At 73.0% G+C, this 26,597-nt stretch overlaps 2 protein-coding genes across 2 annotated transcripts in view; one reads left to right on the top strand and one right to left on the bottom strand.

Annotated features, from left to right (window-relative positions):
• The window catches only part of KCNH2 (potassium voltage-gated channel subfamily H member 2), a gene marked incomplete at its 5' end in the record, with an annotated part of 28,384 nt that extends 11,954 nt beyond the window's left edge, over positions 1 to 16,430 (bottom strand). Inside the window, 5 exons of the mRNA XM_082479612.1 lie at positions 8,108 to 8,322; positions 9,190 to 9,630; positions 9,841 to 10,005; positions 14,826 to 15,056; positions 16,355 to 16,430. Coding sequence (XP_082335738.1) covers positions 8,108 to 8,322; positions 9,190 to 9,630; positions 9,841 to 10,005; positions 14,826 to 15,056; positions 16,355 to 16,430 — 1,128 coding nt within the window. The remainder of the gene's footprint in view (positions 1 to 8,107; positions 8,323 to 9,189; positions 9,631 to 9,840; positions 10,006 to 14,825; positions 15,057 to 16,354) is intronic.
• A 4,062-nt stretch (positions 16,431 to 20,492) lies between these two features.
• The window catches only part of NOS3 (nitric oxide synthase 3), a gene marked incomplete at its 3' end in the record, with an annotated part of 6,474 nt that continues 369 nt past the window's right edge, over positions 20,493 to 26,597 (top strand). The window contains exons 1-13 of the mRNA XM_082479742.1: positions 20,493 to 20,659; positions 21,686 to 21,788; positions 22,251 to 22,399; positions 23,219 to 23,381; positions 23,544 to 23,635; positions 23,733 to 23,874; positions 23,949 to 24,088; positions 24,634 to 24,808; positions 24,900 to 25,001; positions 25,100 to 25,294; positions 25,373 to 25,446; positions 25,558 to 25,702; positions 25,860 to 25,964. Coding sequence (XP_082335868.1) covers positions 20,535 to 20,659; positions 21,686 to 21,788; positions 22,251 to 22,399; positions 23,219 to 23,381; positions 23,544 to 23,635; positions 23,733 to 23,874; positions 23,949 to 24,088; positions 24,634 to 24,808; positions 24,900 to 25,001; positions 25,100 to 25,294; positions 25,373 to 25,446; positions 25,558 to 25,702; positions 25,860 to 25,964 — 1,710 coding nt within the window. The 5' untranslated portion in view covers positions 20,493 to 20,534. The remainder of the gene's footprint in view (positions 20,660 to 21,685; positions 21,789 to 22,250; positions 22,400 to 23,218; positions 23,382 to 23,543; positions 23,636 to 23,732; positions 23,875 to 23,948; positions 24,089 to 24,633; positions 24,809 to 24,899; positions 25,002 to 25,099; positions 25,295 to 25,372; positions 25,447 to 25,557; positions 25,703 to 25,859; positions 25,965 to 26,597) is intronic.

Below are 26,597 nucleotides of genomic sequence, written 5' to 3'. Positions count from 1 at the left end.
CCGGTGCCGGTGCCGGGGAGGCACCGCGGTTCCCGCTGGCCCTGACTCACCCGCTGCCGCCCACGCGCAGGGGTTTCCCGCTGCCGCCCGCGTCCCACAGCCGCGTGACGGGGAGGGACGAGGCCACGCACGTGGCACGGGTGGTGGGTGGTCCCGGGGGTGCCGGCACGGGGAGGGGGGCGTCCGCACCCCCCTGAGCGAGCACCCCCGGCACGGCCCAAACGTGCCACCCCCAGGGAGGGGGTGACGGGTGCCACAGGGCTCCCGCTGCTGCGGGGTCATGCGGGGTCACGCTGCCACGGGGGCACATGAGGTCACGGGTACCGTGGGGACACGGGGGGTCGGGGTACCGGGGGGGACACATGACACAGGGGGTGAGGACGCTGCAGGACACGGGGTTGGGGGTCCCAGGGGGACACAGGGGGTCGGGGTACGGCGGGGGCACGGGTACGGCGGGGCAGAGCCCCCCCCGGGCTCCAGCACCCCCCGCAGCAGACGGGGGTCCCGTGGGGGTCCCAGCCGCGCACCCCCTCCCGGCTGCCCCTTTAAGCTGCGGCGCGGCCGGCGCAGCTCCATTTTTAGCCGGGACGGGGGGGAGGGGGCAGCAAGGGGGGGGGAGACGGGGGGGGTTGGGGGGGCGGGGGGGGGCGGCTCCGGCAACCAGCCGGCTCCTGCCTCTAAAATTAACCCAGCTGCCGCGCCAAATTGGGACAAATCCCTGCCTGCAGCGCGGGCAGCGCGGGCAGGAGGCCGGCAGGGCCGGATGCTGCCCCCCCCCGGCGGCCCCCAGCCCCCCCTCGAGTCCCGGGGGGCAGGATAGGGCCCCCCCGTCAGCCCCGCACACATACACCCCAACCCCATCACCCCCACGGATCCACCCCCCCAGCAGTCCCCCCCCAAATACACCCCCCAGCACCCCAACACCCCCCCAGCCTGACCCCTCCCAGCCCCAGAGCCCCCCCGCCCCTGGGGCAGCCCCCGGAGCCCCCCAGACCCCCGGGGCTGCATGGCCGAGGGGGGAGGGGGCTGCCCCAGCACCCCCCTCACCCCCTGCCAGCCCCCACCCCTCACAGCCCCGGCACAGCCGAGGACCCCCGGCATTGCGGGGGGGGCACCCCGACACCCTGTCCTGTCCCCAGATGTCACACAGCTGCGTCAGCCCAGGGACACCCCAAGTGCTGTGTTGGGGGGGGGGGCAGCAGCCAGGACACCCCCCACTGCTGCACCACTGCAGGGGACAGCCCCCTCCCCCCCTCCCGCTGTGCCACCCAGACCTGGGGACAGTCCCCAGGGCCCCACGTCCTCCCCCAGCCTTGGGGACAGCCCCCTGTCCCCCCCAACCATGGGGACAGCCCCCAGGAGCCCCTGACCCCCCCCAGCCCTGGGGACAGCTTCTTGTCCCCCCACCCTTGGGGACAGCCCCAAGGGCCCCCTGTGTGTCCCCCCACCATGGGGACAGCCCCCAGGACCCCATGTGTGCCCCCCAGCCTTGGGGACAGTCCCCTGTCCCCCCCAGCCCTGGGGACAGCCCCCCACCCTCCGTGCCACTGGGGACTCCCCACACGCGCGCCCGGCACCGTGGCAGACCCTCACCCGTCCCAGCAGCACCCGACCCCCCCGGGGCGGCGCAGACCCTCGGGCCGGGCCACGCGCCGGCAGCGGGGCTGGCACGTGGTGACATCCCGGCCCCCCCCAGCCACGATGCCACCCCGGTGACGCCGACAGGCAGCGGGACCGCTGGCGGTGACACAACACCTATCAGTCACCGTGACACAGATAGCGGCGGTGCTGACACTCGGTGACACGTACACCGCCCCGGCGCAGGCACGCGGCACCTCGCGCTCACGGTGACATGTACGCCGACACCCGCGGTGACACCGGCACCCGACACCCAGCCCGCACAGCCGCAGACACCCGGCGCGGCACCTGCCGTGACCCAGACACCCGCAGCCCCCTCGCTGCCGCAAATACCGCGACCCGCGGCCACGGGCCCCCCCGGCACCCCGGCGCATGGGTGCCCCCGCGCCCTGCCGTGACCCAGCGCCCGACACCCCCCGTCCCCCGCCCCAGCAGCCCCCCGCCCCAGCAGCACCGCCAGGCCTGCGACCACACCAGCGCTTGCGGTGACACCGCGTGGCCGTGGTGAACCCGCCCGGCCCCGAGAGCAGGTGGGCACCGACACAGCAGCACCCCGGCCCCGAGCGCAGACCCCCACCCCGCGCGGACCCCCAGCGACCCCCAACAGCCGCACTGACACACACCCAGCACCGGCACCCACACCGGCACCAGCAGATATCCAACAGCCACAAACAGCCAGCACCGGCACCGGCAGGTACCCAACACTCGCCCAGGCACCCCCCACCAACACCCTCCGGGACACCCACCACCAGAACACCGGCACCCACCGCGCACTGACCCCCGGCATCACCAAACACCACAGTGCCCACACCAGCGCTGATGGGGGACTCGGCACGCTCGGGGACACCCAACGCCGGACTGTCACCAAACCCCACGGCCCACGATGCCAAGGGCGCCCCACAGCCGCAGCAGCCCAACACCATCCGGTGCACCCCTGTCACCCTCACCAGTGCCGGTGTTGGTGTCACCCAATGTGCTCTCCACCGCGGCAGGCACCGGCTATCAGCATGACACCGGCACAGCCGGCCGCAGAGACACCCGGCCGCCCTGGCAGTGTGCGCGGCAGGCGCTGGGGCAGTGGGGACACCCCGATGCCCGACTGTCCCCACCTCGTCAGCGGTGGCCGGTACTCACAGCGTTGAGCTGCGGCAGCGGTGCGGCTCCCTCGGCACCCCCCGACATGGACGCCGGGGACAGGCGGCCACCCCGGGCCGGGAGGCGATGCAGGCACCCCACTGCCGACAGCACGGCGGCAGCACCGACACCCCGCGGCGTTGGTGGCAGGGTGGGGTGACAGAGCCCCGTGACGGGGTGACGTCCCCGTGGGGCGGCGCGCCCGCCCCAACACCCGACCCCCACCGCTGACGCAGACACCGAGCGGCCCCGGCGCTGACCCACACCCCGGTACCGCCGCCGCGCCGTGAGCCACGCGTGGACAGGACAGCCAGGGGGACCACGCTCTGGGGACGTGGCAGCCACCGCAGCCTCCCGACGCCGCGCCGGCCGCAGCACCTCGCCGGGCAGCCACACGGCAACACCCCCTCACCACGGCCACCGCCACCGCCAGCACTACGCAACAGCCGCTGTGGCGCAGCCGGACGCAGTGCCGAGCCCGGCCGTGGCACGGGCGGGTGGCAGGGTGCCCGTGGGTGGGGGACGGTGCCCCTGGGTGGGCGATGCCCCCCACCGCCCCGGTTCACGGCACCCATGGCGTTTGGCTGGGGCCCAGCCAGCGCGGCGGCTCCTGTGGCTCCCGGCTCTCCGGCCCCACCAGCCGCTGACCCCTGGGATGCTCAGCCCCCCGCAGCCCCCGGCGCGCGGCCACCGCCTGCCCCAACCCCCGGTGCCGCCCCGGCACTGCCCCCCACCCCAGCTCATCCCTCCTGGCAGAGCCACGGGTCGACGGGGGGCTCTGGTAGTGGGGGCGGTCCGGGGGTCGAGGGGAGTCAAGGTTGGAGGGGGGGTGTCCAGGAGTCGGGGGGGTCCGGGGGCTTCGGGGTCGGGGGGGCCCCAGGAGTTGGGGGGCTCCGGGGACTCCGGGGTTGGGGGGGCTCTGTGGGGCAGGATGCTCCGGGGGTCAGGGTTGACTCCGGTGGTCGGGGGGGGGGGCGCTGGGGTTCGGGGGGGCTCCGGTAGTCGGAGGGGGCGCCGGGGGTCGGGGGGGGGGGGGCGCTTGGGGGTGGCGCAGCCCGGGGCAGCCGGTACCGTCGGGGCTGGGGGCGGCTCGGGGCGGGCACGGCGCTCCCCCCCGCTCTCCCCGGCCCCCCCCCAGCCCCCCCTCGCCCCCCCCCGGCCCCCCCCCGTACCTCCTGTGCCACCAGGCTGGAGATGCGGACGGCGCGGCGGACGCGGCCGCTCTTGCGGTCCCCGTCGGGGCGGTCGCCGCTGTCGCGCCGCGCCGGGGCCATGATCGCGCTCAGCGGGGGGAGCCCCGCCGCCCCCCGCCGCCGCCCCCCGGCCCGCCCCGGCCCCGCGCCGGCGGCAGATGGAGCGGGGCGGGCGCCCCCCCGAGCCCCCCCCCCCCAAATCCCACCCCCCCTCCCGCCGCCGCCGCCGCCCGCCTCCGCCGGTGCCGCTCCCCCCCCCCCCCCCACCCCCCCCGCCCCGGCTCAGCCTCCGCCACTCCCCGTGGGCCCGTCACGCCGCGGGGAGGGACCGGGAACACCCCCCCCGGGGGAAACTGAGGCACGGGGGGGTGGGGGGGCACCGCTCCCCGCAGGCGGCGGCGCGGCTGCCAGCAGCCCCCCCCATCCCCAAGGGACCCCCGAGGGACCCCCGAGGGACCCCCGAGGAGGAGGTGGCACAGCCCCGTCTGCCGTGGGACGGGGCCAGTGATGGTGACAGGGACGGGGACAGGGACGGTGACGGGGAGGGTGACGGGGACAAGCTGGCCGCAGGGGCTCCCTGGCCACCGCGGGCTGACTCACGGCACCGCCGGCTCCCGGTGTCCCTGGCCACTGCCCAGCCCTGGCAGCGAGACCCCACTGCGCTGCCCCTCGCCTCTGCCCACCCCCCCCCCGGCGGAGGGGGGACCGCGGGGCACAGTGTCCTCACCCCACGGCGGCCTCGGTGGGACCCGCTCCGTCCCCGCGCCCCCCACCCACCGTCAGCAGCCGGCGATCCCCCTGCCCGCAGCACCTCCCGGGGACACCCCAGCCCGGCCGGCAGCACCGCGGGGCGCCCACCACCATGCCGGGGCTCCCCACGGATGGGCCCGGCTCAGCCCCCCACTGCACCCACGGCAGGCGGTGGCACGTGCCACGCCGTGCCCAACAGCAGCTCCCATGTGGGTCAGTGACGGCCAGTGCGGTGTCGGCAGCACCCAGCACCGGCATCACGCTGTCCCGCCACGGGCGGGGGTCCCTGCGGGGCCAGGCTGGGGGTCCCCAGCACTCCCACGTGCCACCGCAATGCCGCAGCACCTCCCCAGCCACAGCGCCCGGCACCAGCCACCGGCCCGGCCACACCAGGCCCCATCGCCATCCCCACCGGGCTGGCGCAGCGCGGTTAGCCGGGGCCCGAGAGCACGGTGACCTTGAGGAGCGCGGGCTCCTTTGGCTGCCGTCACTGCGGATGATTCACGGTGCCACTGCCAGGAAGCCCCGGCCCCCCCAGTGCCGCTGGCCCGGTGGCTCACCGCGCCAGAGCCGGGTCTGCCCCACAAGCCGCTGGCGGGGTCCTGAGTGCAGCGGCCATCCCCACGCCGCCCCATGGCCGCTCACGCCAACCCGCTCCCTGCGCCACACCGGCACTCATCCCGCCACACCGGTGCCCGGCCTCCCCCCGGTCCAGCCCCGGCAGCGGGTGCCTCGGCGGGGCCCCCCATCCCCCATGGGTGCTCCCACCCCAGGGCACCCAGCATGGCCGGGGGCACCGCTGAGCCCCCCGCCCCGGCACCGCGGGGCGCAGCCAGCCCCGGCGATGGCAGCCGCGTCCCCCCCGTCCATGGGTCACCGTGCGTGGCGATGGCGGTTACGGGCGGGAGGGAAGGAGCGAGACTCGGTGCAGCAGCCGCCACGACACGGGAATTAATTACACAGCCACGGCAATCAGGATGCTGGGCTCGTTAGTGCGCCGGAGAGGAACAGGGAAGGCCAGCCGGTGCGGCACGAGGGGTGGGGAGGGGGATTTGGGGAGGGGGACACACACAGCCCTGTGCCATGGGGTCCCCCCACCCCACCGAGGGTCCCGCGGCTGCTCTGGCACCCGGACTGGATGAACCCCCCCTCGGCGCTGTCGGCAGAGGAGTGCCGGCATCGGGGCCAGGAGCATCCCATGGGAGTGGGACTGGGGGGGGGTGTCCCAAATGGGGGCTCCCCCCCCTCACGTGTGCGAGCAGACGTGTAGCACGGGGGATGGGGGGGTTTGGGGCTGCTCGGGGAGCGCAGGCAGATGCACCGGGGCAGCTCCGTCCCCTGCCAGCTGCCGGGGTCCCCGGGGAGAAGCGATGGCGGCAGGGCTGCTCCCGGGGGGGCTTGGGGACAAGGCAGAGGGGACGGGGGCTTCCCCTCTGCCTTGTCCCCAAGCCCCCCCGGGAGCAGCCCTCCCCGTGGGGGTCCCAGGAGCCCAGCGGCCCCTGGCAGCTTCGAGTTCATTAGCAGGAGCCGGAATCAGGGTGTAATTAAGCAGCAGCCGCCGCCTGCTCCCGGCAGCCAGATGGTAGTTACACAACGTGCCAAGGATTAGCCGCCACCGCCAGCGACCCCCCCCCTCCCGGCGGGCGAGCTGGCGGCACGGGGCAGCCTGCCACGACACCGCTGGCGCGGGGGCCAGGCATGCCCACCCCCAGCTCCGGGGACACCCCCCCCCATTTTGGGGACCCTACGTGCCACAGGGGGTCCGTCCCAGCCAGGCGCACACCATGGCACGCAGCCCCACCGGGGGGGTTGGGTGACTGTGGCCGATGTCCCCGAGGGGAGTGACGGGGACCCTCCTGAGCCCACGGGGTGGGGGGTGATGGCCACCCGGCACCGCCAGCGACAGCTCGCTCCAGCCGGACCCCCCCTGCCCGGGCAGGGGCACCCCGGGGACCAGCCGTGCCCTCAGCACCCTCCTGCGGCCCGCGGCACCCCGCAGCACTCCCTGCGAGCGCCGGCATCCTCCCGCGAGCTCCAGCATCGCCCTGCGCCCTCCGAGCGTCATCCCGCAAGCTCCAGCACCTCCCCGTCACCTCTGGCTGATATCACCCTGAGCTCCAGCGTCACCCTGAACACCCCAGCGCCACCCCTGCGAGCTCCAGTATCCTGCGTGCTCCAGCATCGCCCTGTGAGGTCCACACATCACCCTCTGAGCTGCAGCATCCCGCGTGTTCCAGCACTGCCCTGCGAGCCCCAGGCGTCACCCTGTGAGCTCCGGCACCTCCCTGGGAGCTCCAGCATCATCCCGCAAGCTCCAGCGCCTCCCTGCACACCCCAGCACCACCCTGCGGGCTCCATCCATCATCCCATGAGCTCCAGCACCCCACATGTTCCAGCATCGCCCTGCGAGCCCCAGGCGTCACCCTGTGAGCTCCGGCACCTCCCTGGGCGATTTGGCATCATCCTGCAAACTCTGGCATCGCCCTGCCAGCCCCACCATCCCGCACGCTCCAGCGCCTCCCTGCGAGCTCCAGCGCCTCCCTGCGAGCTTCACGCATCATCCCATGACCTCCACCAACTTGCATGTTCCAGCATCATCCTGCAAGCTCCAGCACCTCCCCGAACACCCCAGCATCATCCCTGTGAGCTCCAAGCGCTGCCCTGCGAGCTCCAGCACCTCCCTGCGTGCTCCAGCATTGCCCTGCATGCTCCATGCATCATCCCATGAGCTCCACCATCCTGCCTGCTCCAGCACGGCCCTGCACGCTCCAGCATCATCCCACAAGCTCCAGCATGGTCCTGTGAGCTGTCGCCACGTGAGCTCCAGCACTGTCATTTGAGCTCCACCATCCTGCATGTTCCAGCATCACCCCGCGAGCTCCAACATCGCCCTGTGAGCTCCAGCATCATCCTGCACACTCCAGGGTTGCCCTGCCAGCTCCAGCACCTCCTTCCATGCTCCAGCATTGCCCTGCGCACTCCAAGCACCATCCTGCGAGCTCCCGCACCCCGCACGCTCCAGCATCACCCCACGAGCTCCCGCATCATCCTGCGAGCTCCCGCATCACCCCGCAAGCTCCAGCACCCCGCAAGCTCCAGCATCATCCCGCAAGCTCCAGCACCATCCCGCGAGCTCCAGCACCCCACGAGCTCCAGCATCACCCCACGAGCTCCCGCATCATCCTGCGAGCTCCCGCATCACCCCGCAAGCTCCAGCACCCCGCAAGCTCCAGCACCATCCCGCAAGCTCCAGCACCATCCCGCGAGCTCCAGCACCCCACGAGCTGTGGCAGCCTGCTGCCGTGAGAGCATCCTCTGGGCTCCGGCCACGCTCCGAGCATCACCCGGCCACCTCCGTGGGCCAAGGGCACGGCGGGCACCCGCGGGCTCACCTGGGTGACCTTCTCGGTGACATTGTGGGTGCGATCCTTCAGCTTGCTGGGGGCGATGATCTCCTTCTCGCCGGGCGGCGCGGCCAGGAAGGCGTCCGCCTTGAAGTCCACGAAGTTGAGGGTGATCTGGGGGATCTTGCTGATGGCCCGGTAGCGCATCAGGTCCGAGTCGGAGGTGGAGTTCAGCAGAGCGCTCCGCACGTTGTTCATGGCCCCTGGGCGGGGGGACCATCACCATGGGGGGGCCACGGCCCCCATGTCCTCCGGGGCTGGGGTCCCACAGCCCCAGTGTCCCCTGGGGCTGGGGGGGCATCCCATGGCCCCAGTGTCCCCCAGGGCTGCGGGGAGGTCCCACGGCGGGCAGGGGGGAGCGCAGAGCCGGGGACGGGGGGGCCCCCCCCAGCCGGGCGCTGCAGGGCTGCGACCCGACAGCTTGCTATCGTTTCCCGTTAATATAATTATTTTCCCCTTCCCTAATGCGCTTAGTGGGGTCAGGGGTTAATGAGGCAATTGCAGCGGCGGCGGCAGGGGGGGGCCGGGCGCTGCCAAGGGGTGGGGGGCTGCAGGACGGGCTTTGGGGGGGGTGAGCCCCCCACTTGGGATGGTCTGGGGGGGTGCAAGCCCCCCAGCCCTGCGCGGTGCAGCCAGGCAGGGGGTGCGCACCGGGCAGCGCAGCACTGGGCGGCCGCGGGTTCCCCGCCAGGCGGGGGGGCTCGGCACTATGAGGGGGGGCTCGGTACCATGTGGGGGGATTGGTACCATGCGGGGGCTCGGGGCTGCCCCAGCCCACCCCACGCCGGGCGAGGGGCCCCACCAGGCGCCGGAGCCACCGGCAGCACGGAGCATTAGAGCGATGAGGAGCCTGACAGTGACGGGTGCCACCGCGGCCCCGTGCCGGCACCGCTGCCGAGCCGCCGCCGGCGCCTTCCCCGGCAACCTGCGCGCCAGGAGCCAGCCGGGGCTCTAACGAGCTGCCAGCACTAATGACTTCACCCCACGGCCGCGACGCTGCACCGAGGCGAGAAGCTGCATGTGCCGGTGCTGGCGCGTGCAAAGCCCGCGGTGCGCCGGCGGGGCCGTACCGGTGCTGGAGCCGCGGTGCATGCTGGCGCCGGTGCTGGCGTGGCGGTTGTGGCAGCGCTTGTCGCCCTCGCCCTTCATGGTCTCGATGTCGTCGACGGAGGAGGCGCGGCGCACGCTGCGCAGGCTCTCGCGGGACCGGCTGCGCGCCAGGCTGCAGTTGGAGAAGGCGGCGTGCAGGGCCAGGCGGTCGGCGCGCGGCGAGGAGTGGGTGACGGGGGGCTCATCCCCCATCAGCGCCGCCTGGTCCTCGGGCTGGGCACCCCCTGGGTAGGTGGGCTCCAGCGAGGAGGTGGGCTCCTCGGCCCCGGACTCGCTGCTCTGCTTGGAGAAGTCGACGACGACGGCGTCGGGCGGCTCCTGCGGCTCCTGCGGCAGCGACTGCTTGCTGCCCGCCAGCGCCAGCAGCGCCGGCAGCTTCAGCCTGAAGGACTTGCTGCGCCCTGGGGGGTGGAAGGGGCAAGGATGAAATTTGGGGGGGGGGATCCACTCGCTGAACCCACCCCGTGGGTGCTGCCGGCGGGGCACCGGGTGCCGTCTCCACGTGGCATGGCGCTGCCGCAGGAGCGGGCGTCCCCGCAGCCACGCTGCTGCCCCCGGCGCGGCGGTGCCGGCACAAGACACCCCCCCCAAGCCTGTGCGCCCCCCCTTACCCGCAGGGAACCAGTTGGCGGGGGTGACCCAGTGGTTGGTGTCCTTGTCGGGCGACCCCGCGCGCTCCTTCTCCATCACCACCTCGAAGTTCAGGATGAACATGATGACGGCCCCATCCTCATTCTTCACCGGCACCACATCCACCAGGCACAGAAAGCAGCTGCCTGCGGGGACGGGAGGGGGGTGGGAGGCTCAGCACCGCGGCGGCACAGCCCCCCGTCCCGTGTGGGGCACCCCCACCTCGCCCTGGGGGGGCAGGGCCCTGCTGCCCCGTCACGGGGGGAAACTGAGGCACACGGGGGTGGGACAGAGCCCGGCCCCATCTTCAGAGTTGGCACAGCCAAGTTTGCAGCATGGGGGGGGGGGGGGGGGGGGGCAACTCGGCCCCCCAAAACAGCCCAGAAACTGTGCCGGGGGGCTGCGGGGGGGGCGCAGGGGGGCAGTGGGGGTGCCAGGCCGGGCGTAAGCCGCTCAGGACTCGTTAACAGCTGCAGCGTTAATCCTGCTGCCGCAGCTGGCAGCTCAGCTGGGCCGGGGGGGCCGGGGGGGCCGGGGGGCAACCTGGGGTAACCTCTCCTGTGTGGGGATGTGGCAGCATCCCACCCTCCACCCCCCCCAGCGCCCCACCGTGGGGCTGGCCGGAGCCACCACCCCCCACCCTGGGGGGGGTCCCCATCCTCCCTGGGGCTGCTGGGGGGGGTCTCCAGCATCCCCAACCCACCCCCCCATCACCCACGGCACCTGCGACGGGACAGGGACAAGCGCATGATGCCGCGGCAATGGATCATCCCCACGCGGCTCCCCCGAGCCGCGGCCCCCGCTGCACCCCCGCACGCTGCGTGTGCGTCCCCCCCGGCTGGCAGCGGGCCTGGCAGCCCGCGGCGGGGAGCCCGGCACGGCGGCCGCCAGCTGGCACCGTCCCCATCCCCGTCCCCAGCCCCGCATGGGGAATCCCTGCCCGCACGTGGGGCAGCGGGCAGGGGGCCAGCGGCACAGGAGGCGCGCGGCACGACGCGGCGCGGCACGGCACGGCACAGGCCACAGCGGGGTCCCTGGCCCTGCCGCCGGCCGCGGTGGGATTAGCAGCACCGACACATGGCCGCCCCGCGCCGCCGGCAGCTTTGCTTCATCCTCGCCCACCCGGCACCCGCCGGAAATCCTAATCCCCCTGATCCCCCCCAGAACTGCCGGGACACGCGCCAGCGCCAGCCATGGCCCCCGTCCCGTCGCGCTGCCCGCCGAGGTCCGGCCGTGGGGCAGGGGCTGCGGGGGGCCCCCGCGCCGGGCACACACGCACCTCACCTCGCTGCCGGCGGGGTCTCCGGGGGCTGCGGACATGCAGACCCCTCGGCCACCCAAGGTGGCGGAGGGGATCCCCCCCCCCCCCCCCGACCCGGCCCCACCGCCGAGCTCGGGGGCTGCGGCCCTTGGCACCGCCGCAGCCGCCGCGCCGGCTTTATGCCTAAATATGGCTGTGGGCAGCAGCCGCCGGCGCGGCGGGACGGCCACACCACGCCACGCGCCCCAGGGTCCCGGTCCGGCCACAGCCCCCACCGCCACCACCGCGCTGCCTGTGGGGAAATGGGGGGGGACAGGGGGGCATCAGGGGGCGGGGGGGTTGGGGGATGCCCTGGGGGGGTGCAGGGCTCCGTGCCGGGAGCACCGTGCCGGCCTGGGGGAGAGGAGGGGGCTGCGCTGAGCCCCCAACCCCCCCAGCATCCCCCTGCCCCTCACAGCATCACCACCCCCCCCCAGCATCACCCCCACCCCACAGCATCCTTCTGCCCCCTCGGCATCCTCCTCCGCCCCCAGAACCCTCCTGCCCCCTCCACAGCATCCCCACCCCCGCAGCACCCCCCAGCCTCCCCCTGCCCCTCCACCGTGTCCCCCTGCCCCCCCCTGCCCCCCCAGCATCCCCCCAGCATCCTCCCACACGCACATGCCCCCCCATTGTGCCCCCCGTACCCAGCCCAGCCCGGGACAGGCCCCCCAGCAGGGGCTGCTCGAACCGCCTGCACCCCCCACCCCCCGGCACAAGGGGGGGCTCCGCACCCCCCCGACCCCCCGGGCTCAGGGACCCCATCCACGAGTGATGGGGACCGAATGTGCCCCACGCTGCAGTGGGGGGAGGGGAGGGGGGGGCTGCATGGGACTGGCGGCCCCCCTGCTCAAGGAGCACCCTGCACCCCCCACATGCACCCCCCCGCGCCCCCCACCCCGCACCCCTCATCCCTCCCACCCCCCCCAGCTCCGGCCGGGGCTGCGCTGCTCCCCGCGACCACCGGGGGGCAGCACCAGGACCCCCCACCGAGGGGACCCCCCCACCGAGGGGACCCCTCGCACTGGGGGAGCCGCCCCCCACCCCATCCCATCCCACCCCACCCCACCCCACCCCACCCCACCCCATCCCATCCCATCCCATCCCATCCCATCCCATCCCCACCCCCCCCGCACCACACTGTGCCCCCCCGGCACCGCGCGCACCCCACCGTGCCGCAGGGACCCCCCACTCCGCACCGCAGTGCCATGAGCCGGGGGGCAGCGGGGCACCGGCACCCCAGCGCGGCACCGATCCCCCACGCAAACCCCGCCGGGACCCCGCTCTGTCCGTCCCCTGCCCCAGCACGGAAGGACCCCCCCGGGGACCCCCCCTGTGCCAGCTCTGGCCCACCGCAGCGAGGGCGCAACCTTGCCCCGGCAGCGCCAGCAGCACTGGATGTGACCCCAATGCTCTTTGCCCGCGGCCAGCGCGGTGCCAGCGCCATGCCAGCGCGGTGCCAGGGGTGGGGCTGGGGACCCCTGCCAGCGCCCACGCTGCCATGTGCCAACATGCGCCGGGCGCGATGAGGCTCCTTCACACCCTCGCCCGGTTCCCGGCCCGTGCCGACGGCTGAGCCACGTGCTGCCGCGGCCTCCGGTAACCCCAAAAGTGGGATGGGGGGTCTCTGCCCCCTCCCCAGACCCCTCCCTGCGGCAAACGCGGTGCAGCACTGCGGCGGTCCCCCCGGTGAGCCCAAGGCCGTCCCTGCGGGGATGCAGCTCCCCATGGCTGCCACGACCTTCCGCCGTCCCCGGCAGCGCCGGGGCTGTATAAACAACGTCGCTCAAAACTAATGGCTGCAGCAGCGGCTGGCGCGGCAGCGGGGCCCAGCCGGCTCCCCGCCGCATGCACGGCACCGCCATGCACCGCGCAACCGCAGCCCAGGGCCGTGCCAGGCATTGCGGCGGGGGGCTCGGTGGTGGGGTCCGCTGAGGTGGTGGAGTGGGGCTCAGCGCCACAGCACAGCCACGAGGGCATCAACGGGATGAGCGATGGCAACCGTGCCGGGGCTGGCATGGCCCAGCCGTGAGGCCAGAGCCGACGGCAGCGGGGTCCCTGTGCGGCAGCAGCCGGGGGGGTCCGGGTGCTCGGGGGGCTCTGCCCCAGGGGCGAGGGCGGCCGGGTCCCCGCGGAGCCCCCCCGGGAGGTGCCACTCACCGCACGCACCCGCTGCCGCCGCCACCACCGCCTATAAATATCCCATCGGAAACACGGCGCTCCCCGGGGACGCGGCGCGGGCAGCACTGCCAACGCACCAGCCGCCCCACCGGCACCTGCGGCTGCGTGCCCCGGGGGGCCCCCAGGGGGCAAAGGCACAGGCAGGACCACGAGCCCATCCATGCCACGGGCCAGGCAATTAGCACAGCCCTAACAAGAGCTCATCAAGCGCCGCCACTGGAGCGGGGCCGGGAGCAGCCATGCGCTGCCCGCGCCCCACCAGCCCCCGGCACCGCGCACGGGTCCAAAGGGCACCAGCACCAGCTGCGCCCGCAGCCCCGGCGGTGCCAGGCACCGCGGCAGCCGGCTGCACCGCAGAGCCGTGGCAGGACAGGGCCAGTACAGGGACTGGGTCTCCCCCCACATTCAGCCCCCGGCAGGACCCCCCAGCACCCCGTGCCCCAGTGGCTGGGTGTCACCGGGGAGCCAAAACCGGCGTGGCTCCACGTGGCGGCAGCCGGCAGAGCCGGCGCAGGGTCGGCAGCTGGGAACCAGCTTTGTTTACTCTGCTCACCACAACCGGGGCCGCGTGCCGAGAGCCGGAGGCAGCTGCCGTGAGAGCCGGGACACCTGGCGTGGGGCAGCCCCGGCACCGCCAACGCGGGGCTGCCGGCACCAGCCCTCCCCCAGCACCGCGGGGCCCAGCACCCACCAGCCGGCACAGTCGCCGGCGCAGAGACCCCCGTGACCGGCGGCGTTGGCAGCAGGCAGGGCTGCGGTGGGGCCATGGTGCCCAGCCTGGCCGGTGGCCCCACACACGCACCCACACCGGGACGGTGGCACCGTGACACCCAACGCAGGCTCAAGCTTCGCAGCCCCGTGGCTCGCTCTGGGGCTGGTCACACTGCAGCGCCCGCATCCCACCCTGCCGTGGGGCAGCCATGGGGCAGCTGTGGGGCAGCCGGACCCACGGGACGGGGCCGGCTGAGCATTTGCCAGCAGGTCAGGAGCTGGCCCGGGCCAGCGCAGCCCCGGCACCCAGACCCCGCTGCCCCGACCCACGTCCCCCCACCTTTCCTCTGCCCCCACGTCCCACATCACCCCCCCGGGCAGACCCCTGCGGTGGGTCACAGCACGCTGCTCCCACCCCACGGCCCCAGCCCCACGGCACGTGGCTTTCCCGGCCCCCAGCAGCACCACCGCCCTGCTGGGAGCCATCGCGGCAGTGCTGGTGCCAGTGTGGCAAGACAAACCGCCCCACCGCCGGGCTCAGAGCTGCTGCCCCTCGGCATGCAGGCACCCGCCGCCGGTGCCAGGCTCCCACCCGTGCCAGCACCACGTGCCACCCACGGCGCGGCAGAACCCGCCACGGCTGACGGATGGGGCCGGCGCGGCCGCCCGCCGTTGACTCCAGGGTCTGCCTGCCCGTGACGGACGGCCGCCTTCACCCCCTGCGCAAACAACCGTCAATCTCCGCCGGCGGCGGCGGCGGCGTGGGGTCCCTACCGTCCTTGCGGTAGAAGCAGATCTCCACCTTGCGCTCCTCGGCGCCCAGCAGGGCCTGGGCGATCTGTGCGGCGGCGCCGCGCTGGGTGCGGGGCCCGTGGAGGAAGTCGCAGGTGCTGGGCTTCTGCATCACCTCGGCCCGCGAGTACCCGCAGAGCTGGCAGAAGCCGTCGTTGCAGTAGATCACGGCGCAGTTCTCCACCCGGGCATTGGCGATGATGAACTTGCGGCCTGGGGGGGAGAGGGGAGGCTCAGCCCCACGCCCCCCCCGACCCCCCCGCCGGCGCGGCACCCCACGGCGAGGCGTCACTCCATCCATCCATCCATCCGTCCGTCCATCTGCGGCTCTGGGCTCCCAGTGACCAAACGCCCCACAATCCACCCCGCTCGCTCCCCAGGGGAACCCCCAAACCGCCGGCACCACCACCACCACCCCAGGGACCCCACTACTGTGAGGACCCCACTGTCACCACCATGGGGACCCCACCGCCGCCATCCCAGGGACCCCACCACCACGGGGACCCCACCACCACCACCACGGGAAACCCACCACTGCAGGGACCCCACTGCCACCACCATGGGGACCCCAGCGCCACGGGGACCCCAGCGCCATCCCCACACAGACCCCACTGCCACCACCATGGGGACCCCACCGCCATGGGGACCCCACTGCCATCACCACAGGGACCCCGCCGCCACCACCACGGGGACCCCACCGCCACCACCACGGGGACCCCACCGCCACCACCACGGGGACCCCACCGCCACAGGGATGCCACTGCCATCACCACAGGACCCCCACTGCCACCACCATGGGGATCCCAGCGCCACCACCCCAGAGACCCCACTACCACGGGGACCCCAACACCATCACCACATAGACCCCACTGCCACCACCATGGGGACCCCACCGCCACAGGGATCCCACCGCCACGGGGACCCCACTGCCACCACCATGGGGACCCCACCGCCACCGCCACGGGGACCCCACCGCCACAGGGACCCCACTGCCACCACCATGGGGACCCCAGCGCCACCGCCACGGGGACCCCACTGCCACCACCATGGGGACCTCGCCACTGTGGGGACCCCACCGCCACCACCATGGGGACCCCACCGCCACAGCGATCCCACCGCCACAGGGACCCCACTGCCACCACCATAGTGATCTCACCGCCGCCACCACCTCAGGGACCCCATCATCGCAAGGACCCCGCTGCCACCGCCATGGGGGCCCCCCCACCACCACTGCCATGGGGGCCCCACCGCCGCGGGGACCCGCCATCATGGGGACCCCCCCACCATCCCCACCACGGGGACCCCTCCACTGCCACCACCCCCACAGGGGCCCCCCCACCGCAGGGACCCCCCCCCGCCCCACCGCGCAGCGGGGGCTCCATCCCCGCTTGACACCCCCCACCCCCGGGGGGGACCCCCCTCCCCCAGCCCTGGGGGGGCCCCGGCGGGGCGGTGTCACCTCCGGGCTGTCCTTGTCACCTGCCCCCCCTCTCCCCGCCCCCCCCACTCACTCTGCCCCTCGAACTTGCGGATGATGGTGTCCAGGAAGGTGTTCTGGGGGGCGACGTGCCCCCGCCGCACCGGCATGCTGCCGGGCCCATGGGGCAGCGCCGCCGCCGCCGCTCCGCGCCGGGGGGGGGCCGGGCCGGGGCGGGGGGGGGGGGGCGGCGTCCCCGCGCCGCGGGGGGTCCCGCTGCCCTTGAGCCAAGGACGGCGCCGGCGGGGCGGCCCCGGGGGGGGGCGGGCGGGCCCCGCGGGGTGCCGGTGCCGGTGCCGGTGCCCCCCCCGGCTCTACCCGCTCGGTGCGCGCCGCGGCGGCCGCTGCATCGGCCTTATTTAGTCAGGGAGAGGATGGGGGGGGCGAGGGGGGGCACCGGGCCCTCGCCCGGCCCGGCCCGGCCCGGTTCGGCTCCGCTCGGCTGGGTTCGGGTGGGTTCGGCCCGGCTCGGCCCGGTTCGGCTGGGTTCGGCTGGGTTCGGTTAGGTTCGGCTCGGTTCGGCTAGGTTCGGGCGGGTTCGGCTCGGTTCGGATGGGTTCGGGCGGGTTCGGGTGGACTCGGCAGGTTTCGGCGGGGCTCGGCCCGGCCCGGCGGGTCTGGGCGGGCGCTGCGTGTTGACAGCCGGGCCCGCGGGGCGGGGCGAGCGCGGCCGCAGCCAATGGCAGCCGGGGGGGGGGGGGGGGGCGCCCGAGGGGGGACCCGCCACGCCCGGCCCGGGGGCGCCATGGGCAGGCCACGCCCACAGCGCGGGGGTCCCCGGCCACGCCCCCCGGCGGCGGTGGCCGTGCCGCGGTCGGTGAGGGAGCGGGTCCCAGTCCGGCACTGGTACCAGTGCCCGTGGTGGGCCCGGTGCCGGTGCTGGTCCCAGGGCCAGTACTGCTCCCAGTGTTTCTACTGGTCCCAGTACCGGTCCCAGTCCCAGTCTTCCTACTGGTTCCCGTTCCTGTGCTGGTCCCAGTGTCGGTGCTGGTCCCAGGGCCTGTACTGGTCCCAGTGCTGGTGCTGTTCCCAGTGCCGGTGCTGGTCCCAGTCCCGAAGTTGGTCCCAGTGTCACTGCTGATCCCAGTGCTGCTACTGGTCCCGGTGCTCCTACTAGTCCCAGTGATGATCCTACTGGTCCCAGTGTGTGTCCCATTCCCAGTGCCAGTGATGGCCCCAGTGCCTGTCCCGATCCCAGTGCCATTTGCAGTGCCATGCCGGTCCCAGTGCCAGTGCTGGTCTCAGTGCCCATCCTGGTCCCAGTGCCAGTGCTGGTCTCAGTGCCCATCCTGGTCCCAGTGCCTGTGCTGGTTCCAGTGCCAGTGCTGCTCCCAGTGTGGGTCCCGGTGCTTGTACTGGTCCCAGTGCCTGTGCTGGTCCCAGTTCCGGTGATGGTCCCAGGGCCTGTCCCAGTGCTGGTCCCAGTCCTGCAGCTGGTCCCAGTACCAGTACCGGTCCCGGTGCTGCCATCAGTCCCAGTGCCAGTGCTGGTCTCAGTGCCCATCCTGGTCCCAGTGCCAGTGCTGGTCTCAGTGCCCATCCTGGTCCCAGAGCTGGTGCTGGTTCCAGTGCCGGCCCTGGTCCCAGTGCCTGTGCTGGTTCCAGTGCCAGTGCTGCTCCCGGTGTGGGTCCCAGTGCTTGTACTGGTCGCAGTGCCTGTGCTGGTCCCAGTTCTGGTGATGGTCCCAGGGCCTGTCCCAGTGCTGGTCCCAGTCCTGCAGCTGGTCCCAGTACCAGTACTGGTCCCAGTGCTGGGACTGGTCCCAGGGCCAGTACCGGTCCCGGTGCTGCCATCAGTCCCAGTGCCAGTACTGGTCTCAGGGCTGATTCTGGTCCTAGTGTTGCTTCTGGTCCCAGTGTGTGTGTCCCACTGCTGGTACTGGTCCCAGTGCCAGTCCTGGTGCCATTCCCAGTGTCCGTGCTCATCCCAGTGCCTGTGCTGGTCCCAGTCCTGGAGCTGGTCTCAGTGCTGCTACTGGTCCCATAGCCTATGTAGGTCCCCATGCTGGTCCCAGTCCCAGAGCTGGTCCCAGTGCTGGTACTGTTCCCAGTGCCAGTGCTGGTCCCAGTGCCAGTGGTGTGTCCCAGTTTGTCCTAGTTCATCCCAGTCCCGGTGCTGGGTCCCAGTTCCAGCCCCAGTCCCAGTGCTGGATTCAATGCAGGTTCCAGTCCAATCCCAGTTCTGGTGCCAGTTTCCATTCCAGTCCCAGTTGCAGTCCTAGTTCCAGTCTCCATCCCAGTCCCTGTCCCAGTTTAATCCAGACCAGTCCATTCCAGTGTAGTCCAGCCCAGTCCCAGTCACGGTGCTGTCTCGGTTCCGGTGCTGGTCCTCATCCAGTCCCGATACCAGTCCTGGTCCCTGTTGCAGTCCCAGTTCAGTCCCAGTCCCAGTCCTAGTCTGTCCCAGTCCCAGTCCAGTCCAGTTCCAGTCCCAGTCCAGTCTCAGTCCCAGTTCCAATTCCAGTTCCAGTCCCGATCCCAGTCTCAGTCCAGTCCCAGTCCAAGTCCCAGTCCAGTTCCAGTCTCAGTCCAGTCGCAGTCCGAGTTGCAGTCCAGTCCCAGTTCCAATTCCAGTTCCAGTCACATTCCCAGTCCAATCCCAGTCCAAGTCCCAGTCCCAGTCCAGTCTCTGTCTCAATCTAGTCCCCTGTTCCAGTCCAGTCCCAGTCCGGTCCCAGTCCGGTCCCAGTCCCGCCTCTGTCCCTGGTGCTGAAAGTGGGGCCGGGACCGACCCGGACCCGCTGCGACCGATGGAACCGACGGACCGATCCGACCCGGGACGAGCCGAGCCGGGACGAGCCGAGCCGAGAGGAACCGAGAGGAACCGAGAGGAACCGAGCCGAGAGGAGCCGGGCCGAGCCGAGCCGAGCCGAGCCGAGAGGAACCGAGCCGAGCCGGGCCGAGCCGGGCCGGGCCGGGCCGAGAGGAACTGAGCCGAGAAGAGCCGGGCCGAGCCGAGAGGAGCCGAGCCGGGCCGGGCCGGGCCGAGCCGAGCCCCCCCCGTACCGAGTCCCCGCCCCCCCGCGGCGGGCAGCCAATGGGCTGTGCGCTCTGCAGTGACGGACGGGCCGGCCCCGCCCCCGGGAGCTTGAGGGGGTCCCGGAGCCGTCGGGGGGGCGGGGAAAGGCCGTGGGGGCGGGGCCGGACGGGGACTCTCCCCCCGGGGGGGTGTCCGCCCCTCCCCCCCCGCCCGCCCCCCCCGCAGGAAGGAACCGCCGCAGTCGGGTCCGGGCGCGGTTTCCCGTCACTGCGGGGGCGCGGACGGGCCCCCCACCCCCCGGGCACCCGCACCCCCCGCACCCCTGGAGCACCCCCCCCCCGGGACCCCGCTCCCCCCCCGGGGTGACCGTGGGACCCCCCAGCCCCGCCGACAGCTCGGCTCGTCCTGTCCCCCCCCGCACCCCCCCCTCCCCGGGGTGTCCCCCCCTCCCCCCCCGGGGGTCCCGGCACGTCAATGGCGGGAACTGGGTGGGGGGCGGCGGCCCCCCGGGGGGGGGGAACCGGGGGGAGGGGATCTCCGGACCACTGCCCCACGGGGGGGGGGGGGGGGGGGCGGGACCCCCAAGGGGGGGTTGTGGCCGTGTCGGGGTCCCTATGGCCATTCCGGGGGTCCCGTGGCCATTATAGGGGTCCCTTAGCCCTGCTGGGGGTCCCTGTGGCCATTATGGGGGTCCTGTGGCCGTGCTGGGGGTCTTGTAGTCATGCTGGGGGTCCCTATGGCTGTGCTGGGGGTCCCATGGCCATTATGGGGGTCCCTATGGCCATTATGGGGGTCCCGTGGCTGTTACAGCCGTCCCTATGGCTGTGCTGGGGGTCCTGTGGCCACCATGTGGGTCCCGTGGTCATTCCAGGGGGCCATGGCTGCGCCAGGGGTCCCATAGCCATGCCGGGGGTCCTCGCACGTCCTGACCCCCATCACCGCCACCGCCGCGTCCCCCCAGCCCCCTGCCCGGGCACAGGCAGCGCCGAGCGGGGCCGAAGCCCCTTGCCAGCCCCATGGCGGGGTCCCTGGTGCGGCCCAGCTCGTGTCGCGGTGCGTCGCGGTGCGTCGCGGTGCGTCGTGGTGCATGGCGGTGTGTGGCGGTGCGTTGGCGTGGCGGTGGTGGGGCGCCCATTGTGCGCGGGGCGGAGGCGCGCGCGGCCGAGGTCACCACTTCCCCGCGGCGGCCGGAGGAAGCGGCCGCTCCCGGCACCGGCGGCTCAGTGGCGGCAGGATGGGGAACCTGCCGGCCGTGCTGCCCGGCGCTGCCCGCTCCTGCGGCCTCGGCCTCTGCTCCCGCCAAATCAGCTCCTCGCCGAACCTCCCGCCCGAGGAGAGCGTCGGCACCGAGCGCGGCAGGTGGGTGCGCGGGACGGGACGGACGGACGGACGGGGCGGGATGGATGGATGGACGGACGGGGCACCGGCACCCACCGTGCCGCGACGGGGCCCCCTGGCTCGCTCCCCGCCCGCGCCGTGGCTCATGGGGACATCCCCACGTGGCCGGAGCCCACCGGAGACGTGTCCCCACCGGCGCGGGACGCGGTGCAGCCGCGGTCGCCCGTCGGCAGCAGAGCCCTGCGCCCGCCTGCCCTCGGTGCCCCGTGGCATCGCGCCGGTGTCCCCCGCCCCACGGCGTGCCCGGCAGCCCCACTGCGGTGACGCCAGCCCCCTCGGCCACCCGTGGGACGTGCCGGGACCCAGCGGGGTGTGCTGGGACAGACGGGATGTATGGGGACGTATAGGGGACATATGGGGATGTGTGGGGAGGGGGCGTGTGGGGTGGAGTGGGGAGGGGGAGCGGTGCCAGGACGTGTGGGGACACCCCGGGACGGAGGGGACGGGGACGGGGACGGGAGGGGACGGGAGGTGGGCTCGCCCCCTCGGTGGCCGGGAGCCCGCTCTGACTCATGGCCATTGTTCGCACTCACGCACGCACCGGGACAGCAACGCCCCACGGCCCCCCCGGCCCCACAGATCAGCCCCCCCGAAGCCCCCCCCAACCCAGTCCCACAGCTCAGCCCCACAGCTGAGCCCCCCATAGCCCCCCCCAGCTCAGCCCCACAGCTGAGCCCCCCCCCCAAGCCCCTCCAGCCCAGCCCCCCCCAGCTCAGCCCCCCCATCCCACCCCCACGGAGCCGAGCCGGGGGTCCGGGACCCCCACAGCAGCACCAGGCTCCGGGAGAGGGGGGCAGGGGACGTCCCCGGTCACCCCCATCACAGCCCCCCAGTACCCCCCCACAACCCCCCTCCACCGGTCCCAGCACACCCCAGTGCCCCCCCCCCGCGCAGCGGGGGTCCCCCCCGGCTGTGCCCCACGCGTGGGTGAGGCTGGGGGCGCCCCCCCCCCGTGCCGGGCTCAGGGCTGCCCCCCCCCCCCCCCAGCTCGGCGCCCCCCCGCCCCGCGGAGCCCCCCCGCTTCGCCCGACTGAAGAACTGGGAGACGGGGAGCATCGGCTATGACACCCTCTGCGCACAGGCCCTGCAGGTGGGGGCGGGGGGCGCCGGGGGGGGCGCGGGGATGGGGGGAGCGGGGGGGGGGGCAGGGATGGGGGGTGAGGGGTAGGGGGGGCAGGGTGGGGGCATGGGGATGGGGGGCACAGGGATGGGGGTGCAGAGATGGGGGGTGCAGGGATGGGGGGGGGCCAGGCTGGGGAGGTGCGAGATGGGGGGTCGCAGGATGGGGGTTGCTGGGGGGCCTGGGGGGGGGGGGGCTGGGGAGTGTGGGGCTGGGGGTGTGGGCTGGGGGTACGGAGACGGGTGTGCAGGATGGGGGGGTGCGGGGTTGGGGGCCACGGGGAGGGGGTGCAGAGCTGGGGGGGACTGGGGGGTGTAGGGCTGGGGGGAGCGGGGATGGGGGGTTGGGGTGGGGGGTGCAGGATGGGGGATGTGGGTCTGGGCCGGGGGGTGGGGGGGGGTGGGGGCCGAGCCGACCCCCGTGTCCCCCCAGGAGCTGCCGTGCTCGGCGCAGCGCTGCCTGTGCTCGCTGGTGCTGCCGCGGCCGCTGCCCACCGCGGCCCCCGACGGCGCCCGCCCCCCCGAGGAGCTGCTGGGGCTGGCGCGGGACTTCATCACCCAGTACTACCTGTCCCTGCGGCGGTGAGCGGGGCCGGGGGGGCGCCCCACGGCCGCCTCACTGCCCCGCGGGCCCATCCCTGCCCCGCAGCATCCCACGGCCCCGTCTCCACCCCAAGAGCCCCCATCCCCACCTCTGCCCAGGGCACCCCACATCCCTGTCCCTGCCCCAAAGTACCCCATAGTGCCCCATAGCCCCATCCCCGCCCCAAAGTACCCCATAGTGCCCCATAGCCCCATCCCCGCCCCAAAGTACCCCATAGTGCCCCATAGACCCATCCCTGTCCCAAAGTACCCCATAGACCCATCCCCGCCCCAAAGTACCCCATAGTGCCCCATAGCCCCATCCCTGCCCGGGACACCCCACATCCCTGTCCCTGCTCCAAAGTACCCCATAGTACCCCATAGCCTCATCCCTGCCTGGGACACCCCATAGCCCCATCCCTGCCCCAAAGTACCCCATAGCGCCCCATAGCCCCATCCCCGCCCCAAAGTACCCCATAGTGCCCCATAGCCCCATCCCCGCCCCAAAGTACCCCATAGTGCCCCATAGCCCCATCCCTGTCCCAAAGTACCCCATAGTACCCCATAGCTTCATCCCTGTCCCAAAGTACCCCATAGTACCCCATAGTACCCCATAGCCCCATCCCTGCCTGGGACACCCCATAGCCCCATCCCTGCCCCATAGTGCCTCATAGTACCCCATAGCCCCATCCCCACCACAAAGTGCCCCATAGCCCCATCCCCGCCCCATAGTACCCCATAGTGCCCCATAGCCCCATCCCTGCCCGGGACACCCCGCAGCTGTCGGGGGGTGCTGAGGCGCGGGGGGGATGTCGGCAGGGAGAACTCTCCGGCGCACGTCCAGAGGCTGCGGGAGGTGGAAGGCGCCATCGCGGCCACCGGCACCTACCAGCTGCTGGAGCCCGAGCTCGTCTTCGGCGCCAAGCAGGCCTGGCGCAACGCCGCGCGCTGCGTGGGGCGCATCCAGTGGAACAAGCTGCAGGTGAGGGCTGGGGGGCAACCGCCCCATGGGGACCCCCGCCCCATGCCTGCCCCATGGCCGGGGGTCCCCCCGGGGAGGGACGCTCCATAGGGCGGGCTCTGGTTGGGGGTGTGTGTGTGTGTGTCTGTCAGCGGGATGTCCCCCCCCGACCCCATCCCGCAGGTTTTTGATGCGCGGGACTGCGCCAACGTCGGGGAGATGTTCAGCTTCCTCTGCACCCACATCCAGTACGCCACCAACCGCGGCAACATTCGGTGAGAGCCCGGCCCGCCGCCGGACAGACCCCCCTCCCCACCCCGGCTGTGGGTGGGTGACACACCGCCCCCCGCTGCCCCCCCACCCTCTCCCCAGGTCGGCCATCACCATCTTCCCGCCGCGGGCGCCGGGGCGCGGTGATTTCCGCATCTGGAACGCGCAGCTGATCCGCTACGCCGGGTACCGGCAGCCTGACGGCTCCGTGCGGGGGGACCCGGCCAACGTCGACATCACCGAGGTGGGGAGACCCCCACATCCCCCCCCCCGAACACCCCGTGCCGGCCCCCCCCCGCCCTGACGCTGCCCCCCCAGCTCTGCGTGCAGCACGGCTGGACCCCCGGCGGCGGCTGCTTCGACGTGCTGCCGCTGCTGCTGCAGAGCCCCGAGGAGCCCCCCGAGCTCTTCCCGCTCCCCCCGGAGCTCGTCCTCGAGGTGCCCCTCCAGCACCCCACGTGAGTGGGGCTGTGCCCCCCCCAGCCCCAGTGGGACACCCCTCCCGGCCGTGGGGGGCTGCGGTCCCACGCACTCAGCCTTGGGGAGGGGATGGGGTGGAGGTTGGGGACCCACACGGTGTGGGGCGGTATGGGGCTGGTGTGGGGCACATGATGTGGGGCTATATGGGGCTGGTGTGGGGCAATATGAGGCTGGCATGGGGTTGGCATGGGGCATGTGTGGGGATGGCATGGGGTGATACGGGGATGGAGGTTGGGGACCCACGCTGGGGAGCCAGGGCTGGTGTGGGGCAGTACGGGGCTGATGCGGGGCAGCATGGGGCTGGCATGGGGCATGTGTGGGTCTGGTATGGGGCAGCATGGGGCTGGTGTGGGGCTGGCATGGGTCCCTGGCTTGAGCCCACCTCCCGATGCAGGCTGGAGTGGTCTGGGGAGCTGGGGCCGCTGTGGGGTGGTGTGGGGCTGGTGTGGGGCTGGTGTGGGGCGGTACGGGGCAGGCGTGGGGCAGGTGTGGGTCCACCAGCCGCAGCCCGCCCCACGCGCAGGCTGGAGTGGTTCGGGGAGCTGGGGCTGCGGTGGTACGCGCTGCCGGCCGTCTCCAACATGCTGCTGGAGATCGGGGGGCTGCAGTTCCCGGCGGCGCCCTTCAACGGGTGGTACATGAGCAGCGAGATCGGCGCCCGGAACCTCTGCGACAGCCAACGCTACAACCTGCTGCCGGTGAGCGCCGCCGCGGGGGGCAGCGCCCCACGGCGCCCCACGGCCCCCTGCCGCGGCCCCCCCGGGCTGATGTCCCCCGCACCGCCGGCAGGAGGTGGCCCAGCGCATGGGGCTGGACACGCGCACCACGTCGTCCCTCTGGAAGGACAAGGCGGCGGTGGAGGTGAACATCGCCGTGCTGCACAGCTACCAGGTGGGACGCGGCACCGCCACGCCGCGGGGACGCCGGCACTGCCAGGTTAAGGCACCGGGCGCTGCCAGCCCCCAAGCCCAAGCCCGGCGTCCCCGCAGATGGCCAAGGTGACCATCGTGGACCACCACGCGGCCACCGAGTCCTTCGTGAAGCACATGGAGAACGAGCTGCGGACGCGGGGGGGGTGCCCGGCCGACTGGGTCTGGATCGTGCCCCCCATCTCGGGCAGCCTCACCCCCGTCTTCCACCAGGAGATGGTCAACTACCAGCTCTGCCCCACCTTCCGCTACCAGGTGGGGCCAGCCCCACTGCCCCACCACCCCATGGCTCCACGGGCCCCCCAGCTGACCCCCAACACACCCGCCCCACAGCCCGACGCATGGAAGGTCTACGTCTCCAAGGGCACCACCGTCACCAGGAGGAAGACCTTCAAGGAGGTGGCCAAGTAGGTGCCCACATTGGTAGCGGTGGGATGAACCCATGGAGGGCCCCAAGCCGGGGGGGGGGGACGACACGCAGACGCTGACCCACTTCATGTGTCGTCCCCTCACATCAGCGCGGTGAAGATCTCGGCCAAGCTGATGGGACACATGATGGCACGTCGGGTGAAGGCCACCATCCTCTACGCCACCGAGACCGGCAAATCCCGGACCTACGCCTGGAACCTCTGCCAGCTCTTCCGACGCGCCTTCGACCCCAAGGTGTGGGGAATACTGGGATGCAATGGGCGCCTCCCCCCACCCAGACCCCCCCCACGGGGCCAAAGGCCAAAGGCCCTGTGGGGGGGTCTGGGTGAGGGGAAGCGCCGGTTGCTGCCCCCTCCCCATCTCCCAACCCCATGTCCCCACCACCACGTAGGTGCTGTGCATGGACGAGTACGACGTGGTGTCCCTGGAGCACGAGACACTGGTGCTGGTGGTGACCAGTACCTTTGGGAATGGGGACCCCCCCGAGTGTGCAGAGGTGAGGGGATGGGGATGGGGATGGGGATGGGGATGGGGATGGGATGGGGATGGGATGGGGATGGGGATGGGATGGGGATGGGGATGGGATGGGGATGGGATGGGATGGGGATGGGATGGGGATGGGGATGGGGATGGGGATGGGGATGGGGATGGGGATGGGGATGGGGATGGGATGGGGATGGGATGGGGATGGGGATGGGATGGGGTGGGGATGGGATGGGATGGGATGGGATGGGATGGGATGGGATGGGGATGGGGATGGGGATGGGGATGGGGATGGGGATGGGGTGGGGATGGGGATGGGAATGGGATGGGGATGGGATGGGATGGGGATGGGGAGGGGATGGGGATGGGATGGGGATGGGGATGGGGATGGGATGGGGATGGGGATGGGGATGGGGATGGGATGGGATGGGATGGGGATGGGGAGGGGATGGGGATGGGATGGGGATGGGGATGGGGAGGGGATGGGGATGGGGATGGGGATGGGGTGGGGGATGGGGATGGGGATGGGGATGGGATGGGATGGGGATGGGGATGGGGGGATGGGGGGGATGGGGAGGGGATGGGGATGGGGATGGGGATGGGGATGGGGGATGGGATGGGGATGGGATGGGGATGGGGATGGGGA

This window comes from Vanellus vanellus, assembly GCF_965231255.1.
Source record: "Vanellus vanellus genome assembly, chromosome: 2".
Taxonomy (NCBI): Eukaryota; Metazoa; Chordata; class Aves; order Charadriiformes; family Charadriidae; genus Vanellus; species Vanellus vanellus.
The sequence above is the reverse complement of the archived record's forward strand: the minus strand, read 5'-3'. Positions and strand labels throughout refer to the sequence as shown.